The sequence below is a fragment of the Rhopalosiphum maidis genome, chromosome 1 (assembly GCF_003676215.2).
Source record: "Rhopalosiphum maidis isolate BTI-1 chromosome 1, ASM367621v3, whole genome shotgun sequence".
Taxonomy (NCBI): Eukaryota; Metazoa; Arthropoda; class Insecta; order Hemiptera; family Aphididae; genus Rhopalosiphum; species Rhopalosiphum maidis.
Window position 1 is genome coordinate 79,866,054 of NC_040877.1, and position 25,503 is coordinate 79,891,556.

General features: G+C 31.7%; 1 protein-coding gene across 2 annotated transcripts; it reads left to right on the top strand.

The window, feature by feature from the left end:
- The first annotated feature begins 309 nt into the window (after positions 1 to 309).
- LOC113556743 (verprolin) lies at positions 310 to 25,184 on the top strand. Of its 2 annotated transcripts, none has more exons than XM_026961872.1 (10): positions 310 to 533; positions 18,177 to 18,407; positions 18,505 to 19,626; positions 19,765 to 20,356; positions 21,489 to 21,760; positions 22,261 to 22,377; positions 22,684 to 22,960; positions 23,097 to 23,341; positions 24,033 to 24,235; positions 24,356 to 25,184. In XM_026961872.1, exons 2-10 carry the CDS (start codon positions 18,255 to 18,257, stop codon positions 24,546 to 24,548), a joined length of 3,174 nt encoding a protein of 1,057 aa, XP_026817673.1. In that variant the 5' UTR covers positions 310 to 533; positions 18,177 to 18,254; the 3' UTR covers positions 24,549 to 25,184. The 2 variants fall into 2 exon arrangements, with proteins under 2 accessions (XP_026817673.1, XP_026817672.1); XM_026961871.1 differs by having other exon boundaries at positions 18,180 to 18,407.
- Positions 25,185 to 25,503: the final 319 nt, after the last annotated feature.

Here is a 25,503-nt window from a genome sequence, read left to right on the forward strand (position 1 = left end):
AATTACATTCAACTCATCCAAGTGTTTGACAAGTGAATTTCATCACGAACCAATCGATAGATCTATGGTTATTAAACAATATTATCATTTATCATAGTTGTTACGGACGTTACCGTATAACAGTAAGTTTAAAATTTTAATAATACCGTGAGGCTTGTGCAAACCGGTTTGTATCTGTGTAAGGCATCGCACGGACCACTAGATGGCGACGAAACCGTCATGCAATAACAGCTGGCGCGTAGCGGCAAGACCGTTCACGTTTCTACTGTTCGACCGTTCGACGTTTGCCAGTTTCGGTCAGTACGCGTTCTCACTTGTGACGGTCGGTCGTGTATCTGACGATCGTTGTCCCAACGTGTTTTTGTTATTGTTTTAGTGATTACGCGTGTTTAAACGATAATAATAATAATTTTTACGCATAGTATTTCCGTGTAATCGACGGTTATTTTTTTTATCGTCGTCCTTCTTTTAGTCTCTACAAATCGATTTGTCGAACACTCGAGGATTCACAGTTCGGCAAGATTTATACACGAGTAAGTACCTACTTACGTGTTATAAATACTCGTAAATTTAATTTTTAGTAAACATAACAACGACCGAGTTCCGTGTTGGTGGTGCAACCGAAGGGTTGGAGGAGGTACGAATGGGTTTGGCAGACGTCGTTTTACTATTTCTCACGGGATGGTTTGGCGTACCACCCGCACGTTGTTCCCGCCACTGCCGCTCATCCACCGGTAGGGCGGCGGTGGCGCGCAAAACCCGTTTGACCGCATTCTGGTGCCGCCGCCACAGTTTCTACATATGAGAAACCTATGGAAAAAAGTGTATGCATAATGATGAAAAAACGACGATACCTACGATACCCGTATAATAATATAATATAATTATGATACACACGCTGCCTGTTAATCGGATGATTCGATTAGACATTTTTTTTTTCCAACCCCAGTCTTCCGCGTCCTAGTTTTTCTAACACGAAACCCCAGCCCTTGATGATGGATTACTTATAGTCTCTCACGTCGCTGTATAATTCAATTATTGTATACCTATTATATTATATTTAATAAATAGGTAAGTGTACCTATTATAGTATTATCATAATATACATACGTACGACGTACCGCCTGATGATTGTATTTGTGTAATAACTAATAAATAATAATATATTGTATGGAGGTGTGTTACACGGCGTGTTATACTGTTTACGGTTCATTGTTATTGTTGTCGTTTTATTATTATTGCCAACGAGACGGTGCACACATTATTGAAATGAGAGTAGGTATGCGGCCCTCAATGGGAGAGGTAAGGCGATTTTTATTGGAGATAACGATGTAATGTGTAAACATGAGGCATCGTCGCATTTTTGGGGGTCTGTATTCATCGGGTGTGGTGAGATTTTTTAAAATAATTCGGTTTTTAAACAATAAAGATGTGTTTGTCCGATATCGTGTTTTACTTTCATTCGAGTCGTCTGACCGTCGCTACTTGCCCGATGGACGATGTTGTTAATAATAAATAATAAAATGAATTCATGTGTTGAATTTATCTACTTGAATAATGACAAAAGTCGTTTAACAAGACTGTTGTGGTATCGTATTTATATTGTTTTATTATGTCCAATGAGGGTTACACGTGCAGGGTACAGTCCTTTACAGAGCTCGTAGTAGTAATACGATAATACGGTCTAAAAAATATCGTTTGATAAACATTTTGCTCGGCATTAGTATTATTGAACAGCAACCGGTGGTCCGTAGGAAAATGTTAGTGGTCCACGAGTAAATTTTGTTTATTGTCAGAAAAATTTAAATATTATTTGCAATCTTATTTTAAATCAACCTAATAGCGAGCGTGTGTTGTACAATAAATACGAACAAAAGTATAATTTATTATTTCATGTAGTTTCATATTAGATAAACGTCAAATAAAAATAAACCCGTAATAATGCAATCATCATTATCGCATGTTATCATTTTCATCGGTGACAGTAATTAAAACTCGGTACCGATCCCGGCTAGAAATAATTAGAACTCTTCGCTTAGCTGTAACTTCATTGGAACCAAATATGCATAAAATTATTCAAAACAAATAAGAACAAACATCACATTAAAATTAAAAATGTTTAATACTTTACTAATATATATTAAACTTAAATTTTTTATAATAATTTAACATTAAAAATTGTTTTATAAATCAAATAAATCTTTATTATTAGTTTATGTACACACAAATACATTTTTAAATAAATAGTTATAGTCTTATAGCATAAAACTATTAACTATAAACTTTGTATGTATAGTTTTTTTAGTATAATGTATAAGTGGTTCGTGAGTTCCAAAACGTTGACGACCGTTGTTATAGAATATAATTCCATCACGTAAAAAAATATAAATATATTAAAAAAATAGATATATATATATTATGTATGTATAATATATTCATATATTTTTAAACATTATCATCGTGTATTATTGATCAAAATTTAAGAATGACAAGTGTAATATAAAACAGTAATCAGCAATATCCAGATTTTTTATCTATATTTTTAATATTTTATGATTGTTCAATTGAATTAATTAAAATATCATAATTAGGTTATAATTTAATAAAATTAAAAACAATTAAAATTGAGAAATTCGTTATTGATATTTCATTATATTATAATAAATTTAAATTTGAAATACATTGTTTTTCCATCTAGTTACTTATATAAATAATTTTTGAATTCATATTGAGACTTTATAGTATATTTTTAAAAATATTTAAAGCTTATTGTGATTATTATTAACTATTTTAGGGAAAAACTATTTTAGGTATTTATATGAACCTATCTAGGTATTAGGTAGTTTACTTTTTATTTTTAAATTGTTTACACTTAGAATGCATGATTAATAATATTGTGTACTCAATGACTATAAAGCATGCACTTAAGCTCAAAAATCAATATTTGTTAAGTGCCATGAGTCTTATTTTGACATTTTATGACAAGACATTGTTGCAGAGTGCAGACACTTGCAGACTGCAGTTCATAATGGTACGTTATATATTATGTATATCGTGTATTCATGTATATAGTGCGTGTTTATCAGACAAACAATAGTATCCCACGTATTATAGTACCTGTATCTTATATTATGTAATTTAAATCAGTATGCGTAAAAACTAGAATAGTTAATATTATAATATTTATAATTTTATAAATGTTTATATTATTATTTAAATATTACGAAATAGTGTAATAATCATAATATAAACTCCGAGTGCTTCATCTCTATCGCTTAGTCAAAAATTATTAACGTACCTAGTTGATTTGTGCTGTTGTATAATTTATTGTTTTTACTATAACTTAGAGTCATTTATTTCGAAGATAAATAGTTAATAATAGTTAATAATAAACACATAATAATATGTACCAATAATTGCAGTGTTCTGTACAAAATCTACAATACGGTCTGTATTATTAAAGTAAGTTGCACTATAAGCTAGTTTATTAAGTATATTCATTTATATATTTTTATTTTTATTACAATAATATGTGAATAATTGATTTAATAATATTCAATGATATGATTAATTATAGTATGTGTTACTATAATACTAAATGTTTGATTAGTTCTGTAAATAAATAAAAGCCCTTCACTCGTGATACTTTTACTTTGATTTTAACTTTAAATATTTACATAAAATTAATTTTTCGATAAGCATCTAATTGATTTCAACTAGTTTTTAAACAATGATATCAAGCAAATGACGTGTGCCTTTGCATGAACTTAAGTAACTATAACTTTACTCACACTTTGTATAACACTCTATAGTTAATAGTGAAAAATATCGAATGCCCACAGTCAATAATAATAATAAAAAAAAAAAATGGATAGGTATTAGATAGGTACACTGTTTTATTTTTCTCTGTAAAGGTTTGACTTAATGCTCTCACGTGTATATCTGCCACATGTTGTCATAATATGGTATCCCATGATTTTTACGAGGACTATGTTTTATATAGGCACTTAAATTGTAAACATAGAATTCTATTTGTTTATTGCTTGTATCGATCTCATTCAAAATCGTTCATATTCATAGTAATAAGCTTCATACGAGATTTCTCGCTGTAATGTTTTCATATTTAGAAAATATGAATATAATCATATTGTAGTAACATGTAAGAGTTGGGTCGTGAGAACGATGTGCTTAATAGTAGGAGCTACATGACGTGTATGTGTGGGGAAATTAACACCACGTTCATTTTTCGTGTCTTAATTCATGTCAATACTAATATTTTCAATGTATAGTTCGTGCATCGTGTACATGCAGGGTGTTCTAAATATTTCACGAAAACAATACATACTTATACTAGCAATTTATACGTAATTGAGGCAATTTTCGTGACACTTAGATCATTGAACCAATTGAAAATCGTGTTAACTTTTGTATACAACAATCGGTAATAATTGTCTAATCATGTTTATCGTGTGCTTTAAACAAATTTAAACAAGCTATTATTTTATTTTTAAACTACATACTATTCATGATCTTTTTTTTGTCTTGTAAAATATCATTACAAAAGAAAATCGTAATTTACTCTTATTTGTAGGTTTAGAAATTTAAAACAACGATGCAGTACCATAAGATATTAAGTATCAAAGATAATCAATATCCGCTTTCTTTATTCGAACATTTCCAAATTTAAAAAAAATAAAACATCTGTTTTAATTGTAATTTATATTGTGACATTAAGGTTAGTAAAAAAAAAAATGAATTGTTTTATCATAACTATTCTTTTGTTTTTACATTTACAAATTGTCAATTGAAATGTTTTATTACATTAAAATTTAAAGTAATTTTTTATCACTTATCTACCTGTATATACATTATATATTTATGTGCATAAGATACATTATTTTATCAATGGTTGGTTTAAATAATGACTTGTACACGGAATTGGATGCAATTGTATTTATTTCTTTTACTTTTAATGCGTTGCTTGTTTCTACAGAAATTTAATTCATAGAATATAAAATCGAATAGTTCAATTTGTATTTTAAGTTTGTATTTTGTATATAAAGTAGTGTATGCTATACTTATTTTTTCAAGTGTAAAAAATTATTATAATTAATTGGAGTATCTAATATATAGTTTTATTTAATTAATTTATGAGATTTGTATCATAAAACAATGCTTATTGTTATTAATTTACTTAAATAATTTTTATTGTAAAATAAAAATGTTTAATATTATTATTTCATTAATTTTTTATTATATTTTTACATCAAGGTTTGGCTTTAGTAATAACGAATGACTGAGAAAGAGTAGAGTAGGATAGGTAATACATTTAATGGACTGTATAAACAATTACTTAAACGAATTATAGTTCATCCAAATAGAAAGATTTATTGTAGATTTTATATACATCGAACACACATTATTATAAGTACATAAAACGTGGGTAAACAAAAACAGTTAATTATCTATAGGTACATGTTTAAAAGTATATTGGCCACATAAAAGTCGTTGTGTTTATAATTTTGGTACTTTACCATAGATAAGTTTTTTTTTCAGTTAATTAATAAAAATATTTCATAGACATTTTGAAAATGAGTATATTTTTAATTTCAGTTATATAACACAATTATAAATTGAATATTATATTGTTTTATTGGTAAACTCAATTAAAATGTCGACATTTAATCATTGTTTATGCTCCATGTTTTTATTGTATTATTATTCTTTTTATACATTTATCGAACGTACGAGATGAATACCGACTACACAAACAGTTTACAGGTCACTGTATTAATTAGTTAATTTATCAGGGTTTCAAAAAATACTTTATTTATCATTATCAAGGCAATTATCCAGAACCCGAACACGTATATATTTCGTTTAATTCGGTTCCTTTAAAACGGTAGGTACAAAGTCCTATCAATTTTTTTTTTAATATTCATTTCGAACACTAGGTACTATGTTGTTTTGAGTTAATATAACATCGATTTACAATATTAATACACTATTTGTGTTAACTACACTATATAGTTAATTTTATTTGCGTAGTGGCGTTGTAATGATATATATGCTCCAATGCTTGTATATATATATATGTGTGTGTGTGTGTTTACTGTTTACATATGCTATATGCATTTGTACATTTCTATGCGTTAACTGAAACTACCTGTAGGATATTATAATATTCTGTGTTGGCTATTTATATCTTATACAAATTGAGATCGTTAAGAGGACGCCATACCCGCATGTGTTGTCTCTGTCTTACTAACGTACATCATAACAAATTTTCGTTCAGTAGAATACATTTTGTGACGTTAGCTTTCATATTAGAGTAAATGATAATATCATTAAAAGCATTGTTTAGATAATATTCTTACCTTTAAATTTGATAATAGGTAAATTTAGTCTAATATTAAAGCTATCGTCACAAAATGTATTCTACTAAACGAAAATTTGTTATGATGTACGTTAGTAAGACAGAGACAACACATGCGGGTATGGCGTCCTCTTAAATAATCATAAAATGTATTACTTATCCAGTGGAAGTAAGTTTATATTATTTTCTTTATTTTTATAAATGCTATGCACATTTTTCAACGGACTAAGTAATCAATTCTGGTGTTTCCGATTCTAATTATTATAGGGTAAATTGTAAACAACACATGGTATTTCCTAACCTAACCCGACAAAAACCTAACCGTAAATATTTGAAGGAGCTATATTTCGACGATAGGTGTACTATATATGTAGTATTGTAGTATATATATTATATAGTATTTATGGGTGTGTGTGTTTGCGTGCCTGGAAAGGGCTTTTTTTCTCATGTTACGGTAGGACTCGCGGGATGGTCTGGCGAGGAAATGACGGCGGCTTTCACCCCAAATGTACGCGTTCAAGTCTTTTCGTCCCCCTATAATACGATGACGATCGGTCTCGGAGGGTGAATCGTTTTTCCTTTGTTGCCGCGGCGACGGCGCAGACGAAGGCAATACGCAACACTACACTACTGCAGCTTTAGTTCCATTTATTCGTCGTAAAATAATGATTTAATAAAGTATAACATATCGCTTGCACTTCTCAAAAATTCATTCAAACAATAAGATAATATAATTAAGTACAAAATGCGCGTGTTTTCTATTGTTTCTTTCTCGTATAGTATATAGTATATCTACTATACTCGTTTGAGAAAAATTTTAATAATGTATACCTATATGTGTGCGCGCGCGCGGTTCATATTGTGTATTTGTGTATGTAATTACATTTACACGCACATATAACGGCGAACATGATCGACGACGACGTGTGAAGATGTGAAGATTGATTTTCGCTTTTATTTTTGTTGTTATTTTCTATTCACATTTTATACCGCGGATTCGAAGCTGTATTAGAGAAAAACGAAGAACACTATATTTTACCTTTTTAATATATTAAACAAATAACGACCTGTATGCCGAATTGCTGGGGGATGTACTATGAAAAAAATGTATATAACATATTATATAGATACACCTGTAACAGATCATTATATATACATCATGTTATATACGTATTGTTCACCGTGACAATCCGGAATAATGGTCCTTTTAGAGATTTACAGTGTTTGCGGCTTGTATATACACGTGAATGGTACCGGTTTATATATATAACGGAACATTCTCGCTCACTGGGTTAGTCCGACGTGCTGCTGCAGCTATAATATTACGTACAAGTCGTATATCGACGTTGACGCCGCCGCCGCAAGTGTTATGTGTGTGTGTGTGGGTCTGGATTGTAGAAGTAGCTAGCGTTTATGTATATTATAGACTATGGTTGTCATAATATATAGTGTAACACTATATTATCATTATTATTCTATACGGTCCGTCTGTTTATGTGTGTAAAATAGTCAATCGTACTGAATCGGGTGGGCAGGGGAGGTAAAAACGTTTTCATAAAACGTTAGCAATATATAATATGTACATTATCATGTTATTATGCATGTATAAATACTGTACTCGTATATAATAGACTAGTCGAAACGTTTGTGATACTCGTACGCTATTATATTTTATATTAGATTGCGGCGTATGAAATAACGTGACGACGGTTCCTAAAACGATTCTTGGAAAACGTTTACTAGGTGGTATATATTGTAGCTGGCTGCATAGGTGCATATATTATATTATATGTATATAAATATATATTAATTGTTATTATGCTTCTTTATATTTTATATTTAACAAAACCGCATTATTCCGTCACCACGGCCTACATAATGCGTAAGCTTAAAAACTTTGTCATCTGTCTAACTGCCTGTGCACGATATTATTATCACTATTATTATCATCGTCATTCATACGTGATATAATATTGTATATTAATAATATATGTACTTACTAAAATGCTCTTGGCGACAATACTTCATTGTCGGTACGTGATGTTTTTGACGTATTTTCGGAAACTTGCAGCCGAACAGCAGCTGCTGCAAAACAATTTAAGATGTTGAGTTCATTATCATTTATTATGTATAATCGCGTTTTCTGGCAAACCATCTTTGAACGTTTGGTCCGGTCTCGTAATAGTATGTATACAGGTGGACTCTTTAAGTTCCTAACATAAACGCAAAACGTAGATATTTATGTATGTGCATGTACTCAAACTGTGCGAGTAAAGTTTAGTTAGATCATTAGTGCACTTTGGCAAAGTTATATACGTTTTTGTCCGGTTTAATGAGTTTGGTGTGTTTAAAGTATACCATGAGATATTTTAACAGTCCAAACTTTGTGTACTACTTAGATCAAATGACATTCACGAATGACGCATATCCGCGATAGGATCGTGTAAAAATTTACATCATACGTTAACATTAATAGTTACCTATACAACGAAAAATATATTAAAAAACAAATATTTAGACATTTTAATGTGGATAGCTTGTACTGCTTGTAGTTTTTCTTAACATGGCAGGAATTAATTTCAGTAAACACGTATTAGTGTAAAGTTGTATATTAGTGATTATTATATTAGATATGCGATTAGGTGTCATATACTATTAGTGACAACTTGCCATTTGCTAATACCTATTTAGTGTAGGCGAAAAGTGGGTTTGGTGAATAATATTATAATATATATATATTATAATATTATACTCCGTAATTGGCTAAACTGAGTTAGTCGGAACATTCGTCGATATGACGATATAGAATGAGTAATCATTGTTTTAAAAACAGTAGTTAAATTAAGTGCGAAAATATATATGATAATGTATTATCTATGTATTTATTTGTATGTAGCTATACAAAACACGTCTGTACTGTATTAAAATGTATATGGCACTTAATAAGTGCTTTATTATTTTTTGAACTCAACGTGTTTTTACATTTTACTTTCTTCATTTTTACTTGACCTCAATATTTGTTTCATCTACGTAAGAAACTTACAGGTACTCACTACTCACAATCTCAATACCATTATTAGTTCTAAAATGTATAATTAAATGTTAAGCCTTATACTAACGTTAAATAATTTATATAAATTTAAAAAAAAATTAACAATGATTATTTGCATTCCTTAAGTATACATTATTTGCATACACCAAACTTTCATTTTTATGTTCACAACATCGTACCAAGCCAACTAAGTAACTACTAATTATAAAAGTGAAAATTCCAATTACTTAACTCGTTTTATAAAGTGTCCATTTGAATTAATCTAAGGAAAGTAAACCACAATTCGATGACCATGATCGGGACTGGATAATGAATTTATTAAAGATTTTGCAAACACGAAAATGTACTAACACAATATTACCCTATCCATGGTATACACGCAGAACTTGATACTGTTATACTACTATACAGTATGTGCAACAGGAAATATAAAGGTGGCTAAATTAATTGCAACTTGGTTAGAGGTACACAACCAGTCACCGGCCAAGAAAACTGCCCACGAGTGTCCACCCGGTCACTTTCGTCGGCTTTCTAACAATTGTATTGTGAATGACAAGATTTTCAATGAAAAAATAGAGGGCTTCAAACAGGTTTTCTAACGTAAAAACAAAACAATGGATCAAGACGTGTCTTGTGTCTCGCATGTGAAAATATCTGTGTAAAAATTATTAAAATTAATTACAACTCATCGCGAAAACACAATATTTTTCGTTAATTTTATTATTGTTGCTCACAAGTCATGAGATGTTTTCGAAACCAAGAAGTTTAGCATTTTTTTATGAAAATTATTACTGAAAGTTTCATTAAAATAAATTAAACCAGCAAAATGCCTATGATACGTTTACACTATTAAATTTTTATATCATGAGAATCATAAATACTCATACTATATAGTATAAATTATAATGTATACATCTTAATTATTTTTTTTAATGAGACTTGTGTATTGTTAGAGATAAGAGTAATAATGAAATCGGAATTGTATTCGTAGCTTAATTTTTATTTCTATTAACTAGAACATTTGTTCAATTGCTTTCAATTAAAACATAATAAATAATAATATTATACTACTTTATTAAACTCAAAAGTGCTTAAGTACCTACTACCTACGACCTACCTACGTCTAGTCATTTTTTAATATTTTACTAAATCTATTATTTGGTATACACAAAATATGTAACTATATAATAATAAAGATAATATAATTACAAGTGATAATTATAATATATTAACAAAGAACGGACCGTTGTTGTAAAATTAAGACCAAACAGAATGTGGGCAGACGCGTTACGTATTATAAAATATGTAATGTTAATAAATATAAACAATAATATATTAGTTGCTGTCTGCTGGCACCTTATGTATTGCAATTCAATGATCCCAAAATCTTTTTATTATATTTTATGGGATATTTATTCCTGTGTAACGTAGTATCTACTATATTTATATAAAGAGTTTGTATCCATTTAATAACGTCTGAAAGAGAAATTCAATTAGAAGTCGTTGAACTTGTAACTAGTAACCATATATTATTTATAATAATATTAATATTTGGTTGTATATCAATATCAATTGATGCAAGTTTGGCCCACTGTTCCATGTGTACAGATACTCTTTTAAATAACAATTAACATTTTTGTATGTATTGATAGCGTATTACAATCAAATATATGATGTCGATAATGTATTACTCGGTTTTACGAATAGCACATTTATTTCACCGTTTGTGTCTATATAACTAACAATAATTATTTATTGTGATATTATTCTGTTATCTCCTCCTTAAATTATAACGTAGAGTCGTAGACTCTAAGAATGAAAATATTGTATTTTATATTATGATGACGAGTTGGCCGAGATTATCGTAATTGCATTTAATTTATTTTCTTGTATAAATGTACTATATATTGTTTTCATTATTGCAGTTATAAAAAACGTACTTTACGTACCACATACGTACCGATTGGGTGGAACTGTGGATCGCAATTTAATGTAACCAACTCCCATGCAATGTTCCGTTGTACCTATATTATACAGTTTTGATACACTGGTTGATTCTTTTATTAAACTGTTCAAAAATATTTTTAAAATTTCAATGTACATAATATTTCATCCCCTTTCCAGACTTATTATTACGTAAATTATATTATTGTTATTATTATTAATTGTTCGTTCGTATGTCGTATCGGAAACGGTGGTAGGACATTATTTTTCGGTATACTCATCGACAACAATAGTAATTATTACGTACGGTTGGGTTGTATTAGTATTATTACACTAGTATAGTATCCATATATAGGTAATATTAATTGTATGCACTTAGATACATATAAGTATATGAAAATAATCTCGGCGTGCAGTGCCCGTGATGGTCGTATTTAAATGTACCATGCTACCACCACCTGTTCGAGTATAGACATCAGACAATAATATATTATAAAATGTCGTGTTACTCGATTTGTGACGGCAGCGGCGGATACGTAACTTACCTTACCTATCTAATTCTGTACCAACTGTGCCACTATAACATTATAAGCGACAGGATTTTTGTGGTTATACTAACGTAGTAACGTTGCGCATTCGATACAAGTGTCGTCGTTATAGGGAGCGGACACAACACCGCAATAACTTTAAAAAAAAAAAAATAATAGTTTACGCCTCACCGTCTTTCTTGAAATATTATCTCCGTGTTAAGTGTCCATCGCTGTTCCCACGGCCAGCGCCGCTTCTTATTTGCTCCTTCATATACATAATTTAAGAAATAACATATTATGATATAATATAAAAATATCACATTATTGTATGATGCTCTTCTCGTGCGCTACCCATACGCGGGGATGTGTTATAAATTATAATAGACCTTCTCTCTTTGTGTAATCTACTTTGGAAAGTGGTGTGTAATATATCGTTGGTAAATAAAATATATTACTTACCGTCGTTATCGGGTTAAGTCTTGTATTTGATGGTAAAAAAACACTATATAATATAGCCCCGCCGTGTCGAATGAAACGAAAATCGCGTTGGCATCATTACAATAATACTATACACTATGCGTGGTGCTTATAATCATTGTAACGATGCTTGCGTGATGTGCGTGTATTCGTGTGAGAACCTAAGATCGGACCGATCCGCATGGTCGGCCAGGCACATTTTCTGGATAATCGTCGACATCATCGCGCGTATCATAACCAATTGATGGCCGTAGTGGATTTCCACGATGACACAATAAGAGGTGTTTCGCGTGCAGTTTTTTAGTCACCAGTCAATACACTATAAAGGGTATGTAATTCTCCAAACACATACTTATTCCAATTTTCATATATAATTTATTCAAATTCTAATTTTTCTAATTTTTAAATATACTTTAAAGTTTAAACCCACATTTTCAAATTTTTAAGATTTTTTGTGCTACTTAAAGAGTGTCTCGTGGCGATACAAATTTCTGCTTTTTAAATAAGAATCCAAATTTTTACTGTTGATTATTTGGTGAATTTAATGAACTTATATTTTTGAAAATGTTGATGTACTTAATTCAAAATTCGAACAAATTGTTTTTTCAGTTATAAAAATGTTTATGTTAAGGATAATATCGAGGATAATATTATAGTCCTTTTATAAAAATATAAAATAGATATAGTTCTTATTGTGTATTATACATATATACAGACAACAAATTAATGTATTACTATTGTGGAATACTTCGCACACGAAATATTTGACACGGTCTTTTCGGAATTCGTTGTCATCGCGTGCAGCGCTTTTCATCAGTTTAATAAAATATAGCACATTATACATGTCCGGCGCATGTATAAAACACTAAAACTCCGCTCCCCATTCAGTACAATACACATGTACAGTATATAACAGATAATAGGAACTCGCAATTAAATCGCATCCGGCGTTGGTATAATGTATAATTGCAGTGTGGAATTGTGTGTGGTGCGTATATCAATTATATTTATCAATATTATCGTTAAATGTTTATTATATTCTTTTACTGGAGAGACGCTGTTACGAGCATATCGGCTTACTTTATTTTTTAAAAGTCTGCGGAATCTTGTTGGGTTATTTTTTATAAACATTTTTTTTGCGTTGTTGCCGCGTACGATCGCGTTTGCAAAACCGTTACGTCTGTAGGTCGGAATCTACCGTGATCATTATTGGCACTCGTTTAGAGACTTACTACTGTTGTATATTATAATAATTGCGACAGTTATAATGATTATTGCATCGGTGATGGTTGCACGCGCTCAAGAAAACGGTTCGGAAATCGCTTAAACCGACATCATCGTCGGAATTTATGATCCACACGGGCTCAGCTCCAATTAACGTTTTATGCAGGCCATTACGCGACGACGACATTAGTAAACGGTTTCGTACGCGTATACTATTAATATTAATCAATATTTACTGCTAGATATATAATATAATACACTTGTCGTTTATACACGTTACTACAGTTTCTTACTGTTAGTAATCTCTATAGTATGAAGTTACATAAAAGATATCTTGTTTGGCCGATTATGAAAATATTATTTTATTTTCGACGAGCATTAGATTATACTAAGGATATTTGTGTTTTGTGTACATATTAAAATTATTATATTAAATAAAGAAATTTGTCCTGGTCCCGTGAAGTTATTTTAACGCATACCTAACCCAACACGATCTGGCCTTGTAATTTCGATTTAAGTGTTTAATATTAGTATTATTATATAGGCATACGCGTGTCTGATATCAGTCGTGTAATAATGGTCATAGTTTTAACTTGATTTTATAATAATGACAATTAGTCAACACTACATATAATTAATCGGCTATTTTTTGTTTTTAATTCAGTTTAATATCGGTATTTGTATACTTACATTTAAACAGTTACATTTTAAAACGGGTGGACCTTCGATAAGCGAGGAAAACATTTTTACATAATATCATTGATTATAAATACTATATAATCAATGATAATATACTCGTTTACTTTCATTATTTGAATACATCATTATAAACAGGCAAACAGCTATGTACAATAACTTGTATTTTAATTCTTCTCTTTAGCAGCATTATTTCAAGTTGCTGCAATAGTCTGTAATCATATGTGATTTTGTTTATTGTGTTTTGTGCAGTGTTTAAAATGTTTGTTATTATAATTTACTTTATTGTATTAAAAATTATATATTTACACTCAAATACTGAAAAAACCTAACGCCGACAAACAACAAATATCCATAAAAATCGATTAAACTTTTTAGTTTAAATTGGTACATTATTCTATATGTATAGGTCAAATTAATTATGTTATAATAGCAGTCTACTCATTCGAGTAGTCATTGAAGGTTCCCCGGGAGACATAAAAGTCTAGCCATGGACGGTCACTATAACACTAATAACTAATAATATATAATACATATAGCTGTTGATGATTCAAGGTCCTTTTGATTTCTTGTTTCTTTGTGTTTCAATCGGTTTTCATCTTCTACTCGTGCATTTAGTGCTTATAATAATTACACCATACGTTTTACAATTTTTGAAGAAATATTTTTGAGAATTTGTCAATTGAGCATCGAGTGAGAATAAGACATATCATGACAAGTTGCAACACGACTCGACATGGTGTGGTTTTTATAGGTAGAACATCGGGCGGGCTGACTAGGTATACATACGAGTTTTTTTTCATTCATTTTGCGTCTGGAATAACAAACACCGTGCGGGGAACAATTGTTTTTACATAGTATTATTTCGTTGTTGGAAAATCAGTGATCGATCTCGTTGAAAAACGCCCGTCACGTCACCCATACGGACTTCAAATTCTCCCCTCGCATCTCCGCGGCGACGACACACCCACGATATTGGATTTTCAGCTGGCTATCGGCCTGTACACAAGTATAATGTATATTATTATGTGTGTATTGTATATATATATATATATATATCCGTGTACTACAACGTAATTGCCGCGCCGTCTACAGGCTTTGCGGTTAGCTGCGCACATGCGGATCGGTTATCAATGCAAAAAAAAATCGTCTCAAGCGATCTATTATGCTGCAGATTTGATGAATTTTAAGCTATTTTGTACCGGGTTTTTTTTTGTGCTCGTAATGATATATCTCGATCGCTGCCAATTCTGAATAGTCGAATAGTCAAATTTTTTCTACAGGTATTGCGTCCGATCGATTCATTTCGTATATAGTGTATTGTAATATGTATAATAATTTAATATTATTATATACGTATGAGCACTATCAATACAATGATAGCGGTTCCACTTGTGCAGCGTTTCGCCACAAGGTTAGGTGTACTGTTGGGCCGTGACATGGCTGGCTGCTGCAGACGCGGCGGCTCGGGCTCGAACGTCAACGATCTTTATTCTATTATAATATTAAATATATATGATTTATCCGAATCGCGTGTCTGTTATAGTTAATAAATATATTAAATTTATAATGAATAATATGATGTTATTATACAATGATTGAAAGAACACGTCGGTTTTTATACTATTAAATTTAATTTTTAGTGTACCGACATTAATATCTTCGTCGTATTGTGTCACCAAAATATACTAAATACTTATAGTAGAAAATATTCAACTATTCTGTAACGGATTAGAATGATAAGATGATTTTATAAGCTTGGTCATAAATGAGTCATTGAGTCATTAACAATGACTACAGTGAAGTAGTTTTATCTAAACAATTTTATTTAGTTTGATGAAAAAAAAAAATTAAATGCGGACCACACGATTACAAGAAATACGGAGACAGTGTATTTTTGTAATAATAGAATAGTACCTATTTATATAGGTATTTTAACGGATATGCCGTCGATAGTTGCTTGGGGAGAGCGACGCCGTTACGTTGACGGTGCAGCATCTAATCTATATCAGTTTCCGTCGGCCCGTACGCTATATTATTATACACATACGAGCAGCAGACTTTTTAATTCGGTTTGCCCTTTCGATTCTGCGGAACCGTTCGCCATCGCCATTGAAATGTCAATAGTGAACAGGAAACATTTTTATTATAGTCATTTCCCCACCTTGTTCAATTTACGTATAATATACACAGCATTACACGCGGACATTGTATTATTTTTAACAGATCGACTTTCTCAGCGTTACGAGAAACGTCGTCATTTGGAATATTTATCTTAGTTTAATATATTTATTAGAAATATTTTATTTATTATAGTATAGCACTATAGCGTATGAGTGTATAATACATACACTGCAATAAACGCTCGAGTGCGTTGAATTTCGTCGACTCGTTGTGTTTTCGAGAAATCATAAATAAAACAAACGAATTATATTAGTTTATGATATTTTTATTATTACTTATTATTATACTATATAATATATTATATATATTCTAAAGAGCGCGTAGGATATTCAAGGCGAAATCCGCTTGCCGCGGCGCTCTATTTAACTTTTGCTATTGCTATTGCTCCTGCTAATACATTTGATTTTTATTGAACTAAATGACTAGGCGTTATTTTAAAAGCACTCATTTAACCATCTTCGTCATTTGTTATGAAGACACTTGCCAAAACCAATAATAATAGTTGTCTCTATTCGGTTTTTATTGTCCTACTCGTTAGTCACGAGACGCGTTAGCATTTTTAAATGGTTTCGGCGTACCTATATAGGCTATTCGTTAAACGTAATACAAAATTTTAAATAGAAGAGTTAATTCGATTAAAATAATATTAGTACCCGTTGTACGACTTAATTTACTAATTCTAGAAACGGTGAAAAATAGTAATAAATATAGTCATTAGTCATTGATTCTAGTTTTGGTTTTATACGGTTTAAGTGGTTTAATGTTGTTAAAAAAATAGAAGGTAAAAGAGGTAAGACAGGAGGAAAGAACATTTTCAAATAATAATATTTTCATAATTATTTATTACGATAATAAATGTTAAGTTATTCATAAATTCTAGAAAAAAAACTCTCACTATAAAATACTAACTATAATATTATACTTTAAAATCATGTAGGTATCAGCTGTCGAGATTTTTTGTATGTTGATACAATAAACACATATACAATCACATTCTGAAAATATAGTATAGGTACAACTTCACGTTGCAGATTGTACCTATCATTCTTTTGTGCGTTTAAAGTGAAATATAATTTTCTATTTAATTTGATCTTGTATGATTTATAAATATAATGTTATCTCATTATAATACTTGTAAGCTAGTGTTAAAACTTTTTTTTTTATATTATTACTATATTGTCATACTATGTGATTAGGTAACTTAATGTATTACATTATTATTTATATATTTATATTTAATATTTTATTTAAAATAATAAAAATTAAATAATCAAACTTACATTATACTAATGATTATACTCGCATAGTTACTCAATTTAAGGTAATTAAATATAAAAATCTACCTTAGAAAATTAAGTAAATGTGTGATGTTTGAAGAAAATTCATGCTTTCTATTATTTATTTCAGTGGTGCCTATACTTTAATATTATTCTATAGAAACCTACACGATCTATTTTTTTTGTTTATTCATAGACAAATAAATACATAATTGACAATACTATGTTAAGTTAAGACTTAAATAATATGTAAATTTTTAAGTGATTCTTTAGATTTAATTATTGTTATCAATACACGATAATATCATGCTATATATAAATAAATATATTTATATACATAATCAGTCCTGATTTAAACAATATTATGTAATGTTGTATTGTTGCTGTTTATTTTACAAAAATTATTTTGGTGTTAGCAGGATATGGCAAATAAAAAATCCGAAGGAGTCGTATGTATTATCGTTGTTTGCTTTAAAACTAATTGATGAAGCACAATGTCACCGGAAAATGTGTGTCCAAGATTCAAACAGAATGCCTGGAAAAAAGAACTGTGTTCAAATTGTTTTCGTCCGAAAGAGGAGCACCCCGAGAAGCCCAAACGGGTACATATTGACTACAAACCACTACCGGAAATATCTCCAGCTCAGGTAAATATAGCTCCACGCCAAATATACACTCATGCAGCCCAAAGTGTTGTATATTAGTTTTTGTATATATTTTCTTACTCATTTTTTTTCACCGCAGAGTATATTGAAGGTAAATGGTTCGTGTGACAAATCTCGGAAAGTTTCTTTTTCGATTGTTGAGACAGAAGTCATCGGATATGGCGGTGAAGAATATTCGACCGATGAAGAATATTCGTCAGACGAGGAAAACGGTTCGGAATTCATTGACTCTGGTGACGACGAAGAGCTCAAAAGACTGACCGAAGCCAACACGAACCTAAACAGTAAACCTGAAATTGTATCCGAAAAGGTTGTTGCTGGTGGTAATGTTGCAAAAACTCCGATCGTAGCGGTAACTGCGATGACGGACAGCAAATCACCCGTGAAAAAACCAATGGTACAAAACAAGTCACCGCCATTGGTCACTGTTCAGCCGTTTAGCGGGGAATCACCTAAATCGCTTGTGTTCAACTTCCTAAAAAACAAAGAGATTGCCACGGCTGCTACTGCCACCGCCGCAGTAGCCAAAACAGCCTGCGAGGAGGTACAAAAAATCGAGAAAAAAGATACTGAAAACATTCAACTTAGAAAGACTGAAATAACAAAAAAACCAACTTTAACCAGAAGCTCGTTGGTGGCGAATTCCAACGAGCCATATTTAAATATAAGACGGTGCAGTTTGCCGGCGGAGGAAGAAGAGGTGAAACCGACGCCGCCGCTGCCGACGTCAATGTTAACGTTGACGAATACAGAAATCCCAAGAGCGAAACTCGTTCATCAGCCGGAAACGGTTGCACCCGTCGAAATATTAAGAGGTGTGGAGGAAACCACTGAAGTCGTCTCGTCGACAAGAGAGTCGGACGCCGATATAGCGGGCAGTGGCACGGCACCATACAAAACGAGAAATAATGTACCGCGAATGGGTACTATGCACTTCAAACTGAAGTTGGCTGTGGCTTCATCTCAAAAACCAGAACCGTTAAAACTAGTCGGTAATAGTACTTCGGTGGATCACCCGCAAGATTCTTCGTTGTTGACCAGCAGAGAAATGGCGGGTGAACCCGACGGTAAAGCGGATTCCGACGAACCCGGTGACCCGTCGACAACCCCAGTGAACCGATCGTTCCTCCATAACTTCAAAGACCATTCGTTGCCCTTGCGAGACATCTCTACTACACCTCCAAGGACCCCTACCAAAAAGGTCAGTCGTCTATCATTCTTGTTCCTGCTTTTTATAGTGTTATTTTTATTTTTATAGGTCCCAATATTCATTATTCCAAAATTTGTCCATTTTTTTTTTTTATTATTTTACGTTTACTTATAAACAATTTTGTTTTAGACTTCAATTACCAGTAATAGCCCACCCGAATGTCCCAGGAGCATCAAACGCCAAGCTCCAAAACCTCCTCCGCCGCCGCCATCGTTGACAACGGCCAAAACGTGTGCTGAATTCGTTTACCACAGTGGTAACAGTTCGTTTTCTGACGACGAGTTCAGACCTGACGACGTGACCATCACAAACCGCAAGCTGTTGGCTGAATACTGCGAACAAATTGAAAAAGAACAATCACAACACTGCGGTAGTAGTGGTAACTGGGAACGACCATCGTCTGCGGCTACTGTCAGCTCCAATGGTGACTCGGTGCGCGAATCGTCCACGCTGCCATTACCCGGAAAACGGCCCGCCTGTGAAAAGAAAAAGTACGGAAAGGCCACTAAAGTGGGTCTTAAGATCAAGAAATTTCTAAGGATACCCAGTCGGGAATCAACGGTCACCACACCTCAGCAACCGTCTACCAGGCCCAAGCTGGAAATTATTCATCCGTTAGACATCAACAAATCCGGCGTGGAAATCATTCATAACTACGCTGTTGACGGACTTCTGTACACAAAAGAGCCGTCTGCCAAAGCACTATCTAACCATCATCCAGGTTAGTGTGATATGCTATTTAACATTATTTTCTATATCCGGTCTTCGAATCGGATGTTTGTCATTCGTATCTAATCAACTAACGTGTTTGATCGGATACCGTACATCGTTAATTATTTAGAAATCATGTTGTACGTTTCTACCTGCACCACCACCACATATTTAGTTATCTGTTAGTTATCATCTGACCTTTCAGCAACTATTTTCATGTATTAATAATGTATATATATTTTTTCATTTCCCTTTATTATATTCTTAATCAAAGTGTAATACATTTTAAATCATTTATTATCCATGCCTATTTATCGTATGTTCAAATAATCTATTTTGAAAAAAAAAATCATTCCCTCCTAACTTATTAAATATGTATTCGTTAAGGTGTATGCCTGTATTGCATAAATTAAATATATCAACAATATAATGCACTTATGAATATTATATAATTATACATGGGTATACCTAATTAGTAATTTTAAATTATAATAATGCAATCAGCTGTTGACCTAATTCGTAATAATCGTAGCAAAATTTTATTTTTGATTAATTGCGTAGTATAAGCTAAAATTTACTTAGCCCTAACTTTATTTTATCAAATTTTAATCAAATTAAAATTACGAGTATTAACATATTCCTTTCTACTTTTCGGTCAAATAACTCGTATACATTATATTTTTCTTGAAAATTGAACATTTCTAAGTATAACCTTTACATATTTAGGTCAACCTTCACGTCAGTAGGATATGCTAATTCGAATATTTTTATTTAATAATATTTATTCGATGTCGATCTTACTATGAAATAACATAGAATTTAGTTATTTAAATTTAGTCATTTTAGAGTATTATTTATTTATATTATTTTCGTCCTAAGACAAAATTTAAATAAACTTTCCTGTTTTCAATTAAAGTTGATTCTTCTTGCATTACCCTGTTTGTATAAGTAATATGTATGTTCAATTGCTGTGAGTATGTAAAACTATTGGTTGACTTACCTATAGTTTCACTATTTATTTACTGATAATATGTTATTTTCTCTATGCAGTATTCTACCCACATTATTATTTTTTAACAAACTAATTTGTTGTCCCGTTCACTCAAGCCGCATAATATATAGTGTTTGAAATAATGTTTCAGCACGACCTACAAAACCACCACCGCCGCCCAGAAGTCTTCCGCCCGTCGCAAAGCTGCCGCTAAAGTCCGTCCCGTCCACGGAAATCACAGATTACCCCGACGCATCGAAAACATGTGATTCAAGCGCGTCCGACGAAGCTTACGAACCGGTAAATTTTTCGGCACCAGAGTGTGACCACAGTTCGCCGGAAATGGCGCGACTAACGTCAATGCAGTATTACGGTAGCGAAACCGAGTCAGAGATATATCCGACCATTCAGTTTGGCGACGACGTGAGTTACAATAGTATATTATTATTATTATTATTATTATTATTATTATTATTATTATATAGGTTTTATTCACCAAATATACATATTATTTATGAAAAAAATTAATTAATTAAGTATAAGCAATTATTTAATAAGTTCTATTTAAAAATATCTTATTTGATAAATTTAATAAATATTTTTATATTTTTAAAAATATAATATATGAATTATTATATATTTATTAAATGTATTCAAAATATTTTAATTTAAATATTGACAAAATTAACGAAAAACAAATGTTAATTTAATGATTTTCATTGAAAAATATTGTGAGGGACATACCCCCATTTTTTTATTGTTGAAATATATATTTACTAAAGATAAAAGTCCTTAAAAATGATTTAAAAAATATAATATAATTTTTATCTGTTCATTTTTAGTTAATCTTAATACCGCCAAAAAAAATCATTTTACTTTTATTAATGCGAAACAATAAAAAATAAAAAAAAAATTTTTTTTAGTTTGGTGCCGAAGACAGCATAAGGAACACTCAGCCAGGACATAATAAGAGTCTCGAAGAGAGTTACGATGCCGTCGTAATCGCCAATCACGAAGCTCTGACCAAACTCTTGGATCAGGTAATTACTTTCGCTATACGTAATCACAATAGTACTATTATACAAGGTGTAGTTTGTCGCGAAGATCTTCCAGCGTATAGGTATAATCATAGGCCTTACACTAACTAGTTTAATGTCTATGTGTATAATTTCTACATTTCCATGTGTAAAACTACAGAGTACAGAAGTCAAGTACTCGCGATACAACACCCCCTCTATATATGCATATTCTGTATTATACTACTTTGTATTTCATATATAGGGCTGACAATTGCCGTGTGATTTTATAAAACGTACTAAATCTGTCATTGTTTTTCACATATATAGGCGACAAGCTGTCCGAAAATACCCAAAGAGTTGGTAGCGTTAAAGACAAAAAGCTTGGAATGGTCCAGTTTCCGCATTGATTCTACGAGTCGGTTGCAAAAAGCTGGTTGTGCGTTCTATAACGGCAAATGGTATGACGTGCCAGTGGTGTTGAGCATTTCCAAAGAACCGGTTGAGCTAAACAACGTACTGAATAATCATTTTACCATGACCAAAGTGACGGAGTTCGTGACGCGTGTGGAAAAAGAATACAGTCCAGGAGCCGAAAACGAAAAAGGTTTGTATATATTATTACATTTATTTTTAAATATAAGGTCGTTATGTATATCTCATATCGGTTCAATCGCGTTTTACTTTGCTTTTTTCCAATATTATGCTAACACTTATAAAAACCGTTAATGGCGATATTGCAGTTTACGTTACGCTGTGGAATGCCCATCGCATGGAGGCCATCGATTCGTATTGCAAAGAATACAACGCCAAGTACGCAGACGTCACCAAGGAAGCCGGTCTCATCCTAGTGGAAACTGTCAATCTGTTGATTGGCCTGCAGGCATCAGACGTGAACCGGTATAGCCTGGAACCGTTCGTAGTGACTAGAAATTGTTTCGGTGCCGACCCTACCGTGGCCATGGTTCAGCTGGAAACCGATTTACAGGTAAAAAAAAGTAAATTTTTGTTAAATTTATAACTGTTTTATACGTTACCCGTTTACTGAGGGATTCGACAATTAATTGTAGGTACATTCGAATACATCACCCTTTTCCCAGTTACATCCTGCTTGAGTGTACCTTTACCGCAACTTGAAAAATTATTTATAACGGTCATCGGTCACATCATATAATATTATGGTATTATTTGGGCCAAATAACCAATTTGGGTGGAGGGAATGTTCGTTTTTAATCTATTGAATAAGATGCAATGGGAAATCATATAAGGTTTGTTGTAGTAGTTATAATAAATGAGTCGTTAACGTACAGTGACACTAGTGACAGTGACAGTTTAACCAGCCCCCTCAACTCCCCGCCAAAACATCAGCAAACTAATATTATAACATTATATTTTAAAGACCAAATCGTCTTCTCTGGCTGACATACAATATGCATCTCATAATATGATAAAATTATTCGTAGCAACTTAATCGTTGTCTTGATTTCTGATCCAGGGTAGGATGTTATGACAAGGTAGTACAGGAAGTGGGGGAGGTCATTTATATCTACCCAGCCATACACCTTTTGCAAAGTATAAAATACAATGTACGACGTTCTTGTATGTCATAATAATTCTTTCTGATTTAAATCATAATATATATATATATATATATATTTATAATTTCCGTGTTTTTGCAGGAAGCGGAAGATTCGCTTTGTGATATCATGCTCAAAGTGCTCAGATTGCTGGCGCCCACGTGGGAGATGACCGTGTGTCTGTCGCAAGTGTTGCGACAGGACCGGCCCAACTCCTTGTCCAAATGCAAGGCGCTACTAGAGTTCTGGCTGTGGGGTCCGACCGGAGTGACAGTGTCGCCCGACCGACCGTTGTCGCTGAAAAGGTAACCATCACCATCTCTACAATCACTTATCCTTAACCACCGACCTTTAACCACCACCACACATGCACCACATCACACCTATTACATATCGAGTGCTACGTCCCGGATTATTGTTACCAGATGGTTGGACTTGGAACGCGCTAACATCCTGCATGGCCATGTGTGTTCCCGTTCCACCGACCTGTCCGTCAAGCAGATATGTTACATGTCGTTTTTGGTGGCCAACGACGACAAACTGTTCTCGGACGCATGGACCGTGCTATCCGATCGCAAGATGCGGCCGCCGCGTGATCCGACGATCTCTAAATGTTAACGCACAAACATGTTTTATATTGTTTTGTTTTTGAATTATTTCCTTCGAGTGTCGACAAATTCTTTTGTCAAAAAATCTCCGAATCATTCTTTTCTTTCCAACACTCTTTTATTTAATTTTTTTTTTTTTTTTTAAAGTCTTAACTCTTAGCATAACAATATGATGATTGTAGTTGCTAAAAACCCGTTGCTGCTCTTTCGCGTTTGTTATTATTATTCTAGGATAAAAATGACACTATTGAATAAATTATTATTACCTACTAACCCAACTGTTAATTATACTATTCGCGTATACATGTTTGCTCATTAACTGTTATTATTCTAATTTAAATAATATATATATTATTGTGTAGTTGCAAAGTGTGATTTGCAGCCCAATATCTGCCATGTTAAAATATTAAGTATTCAAAATATATTTTTGTTAGTTATAAGATACTTAACATAAGACATGAGTATTTATTTGTATAAGAAAAGAAATGAAACAAAAAAGCTCTCTATTTTGTCAATTATTTTTGTATCAAAAGAAAACTATAAATATACTCTTTGTGTATTTTATGCTAAATCTACTTGATATGCAATTTACCTACTATATTTTTAAACTTTTAATTATATACTTATTTTTTTACTTGTTATATACAGTACCTATTTGTTATCCCTAAATGTATTGTCATTTTAACTTTTTTCTGATTGTAATAATCAAAGATTTTTATTTTTATTAAATGTACATTATAGATACACTAAGAAATTATAATGATTATAAAAGTACAGGTAAAATAAATAAAACAATTTTTTAACAAAATGTCTATTAATATACTATTTTTTTTAATAATATATTAATACTCTACGAGATATTTTATTATGTGATATATAAGTATATAATAAATATTATAGTAGTAATGATCAGATTAAACATTAAATTGAATTGTTGATGTCAACAACTGAAATTCTATTTAAAA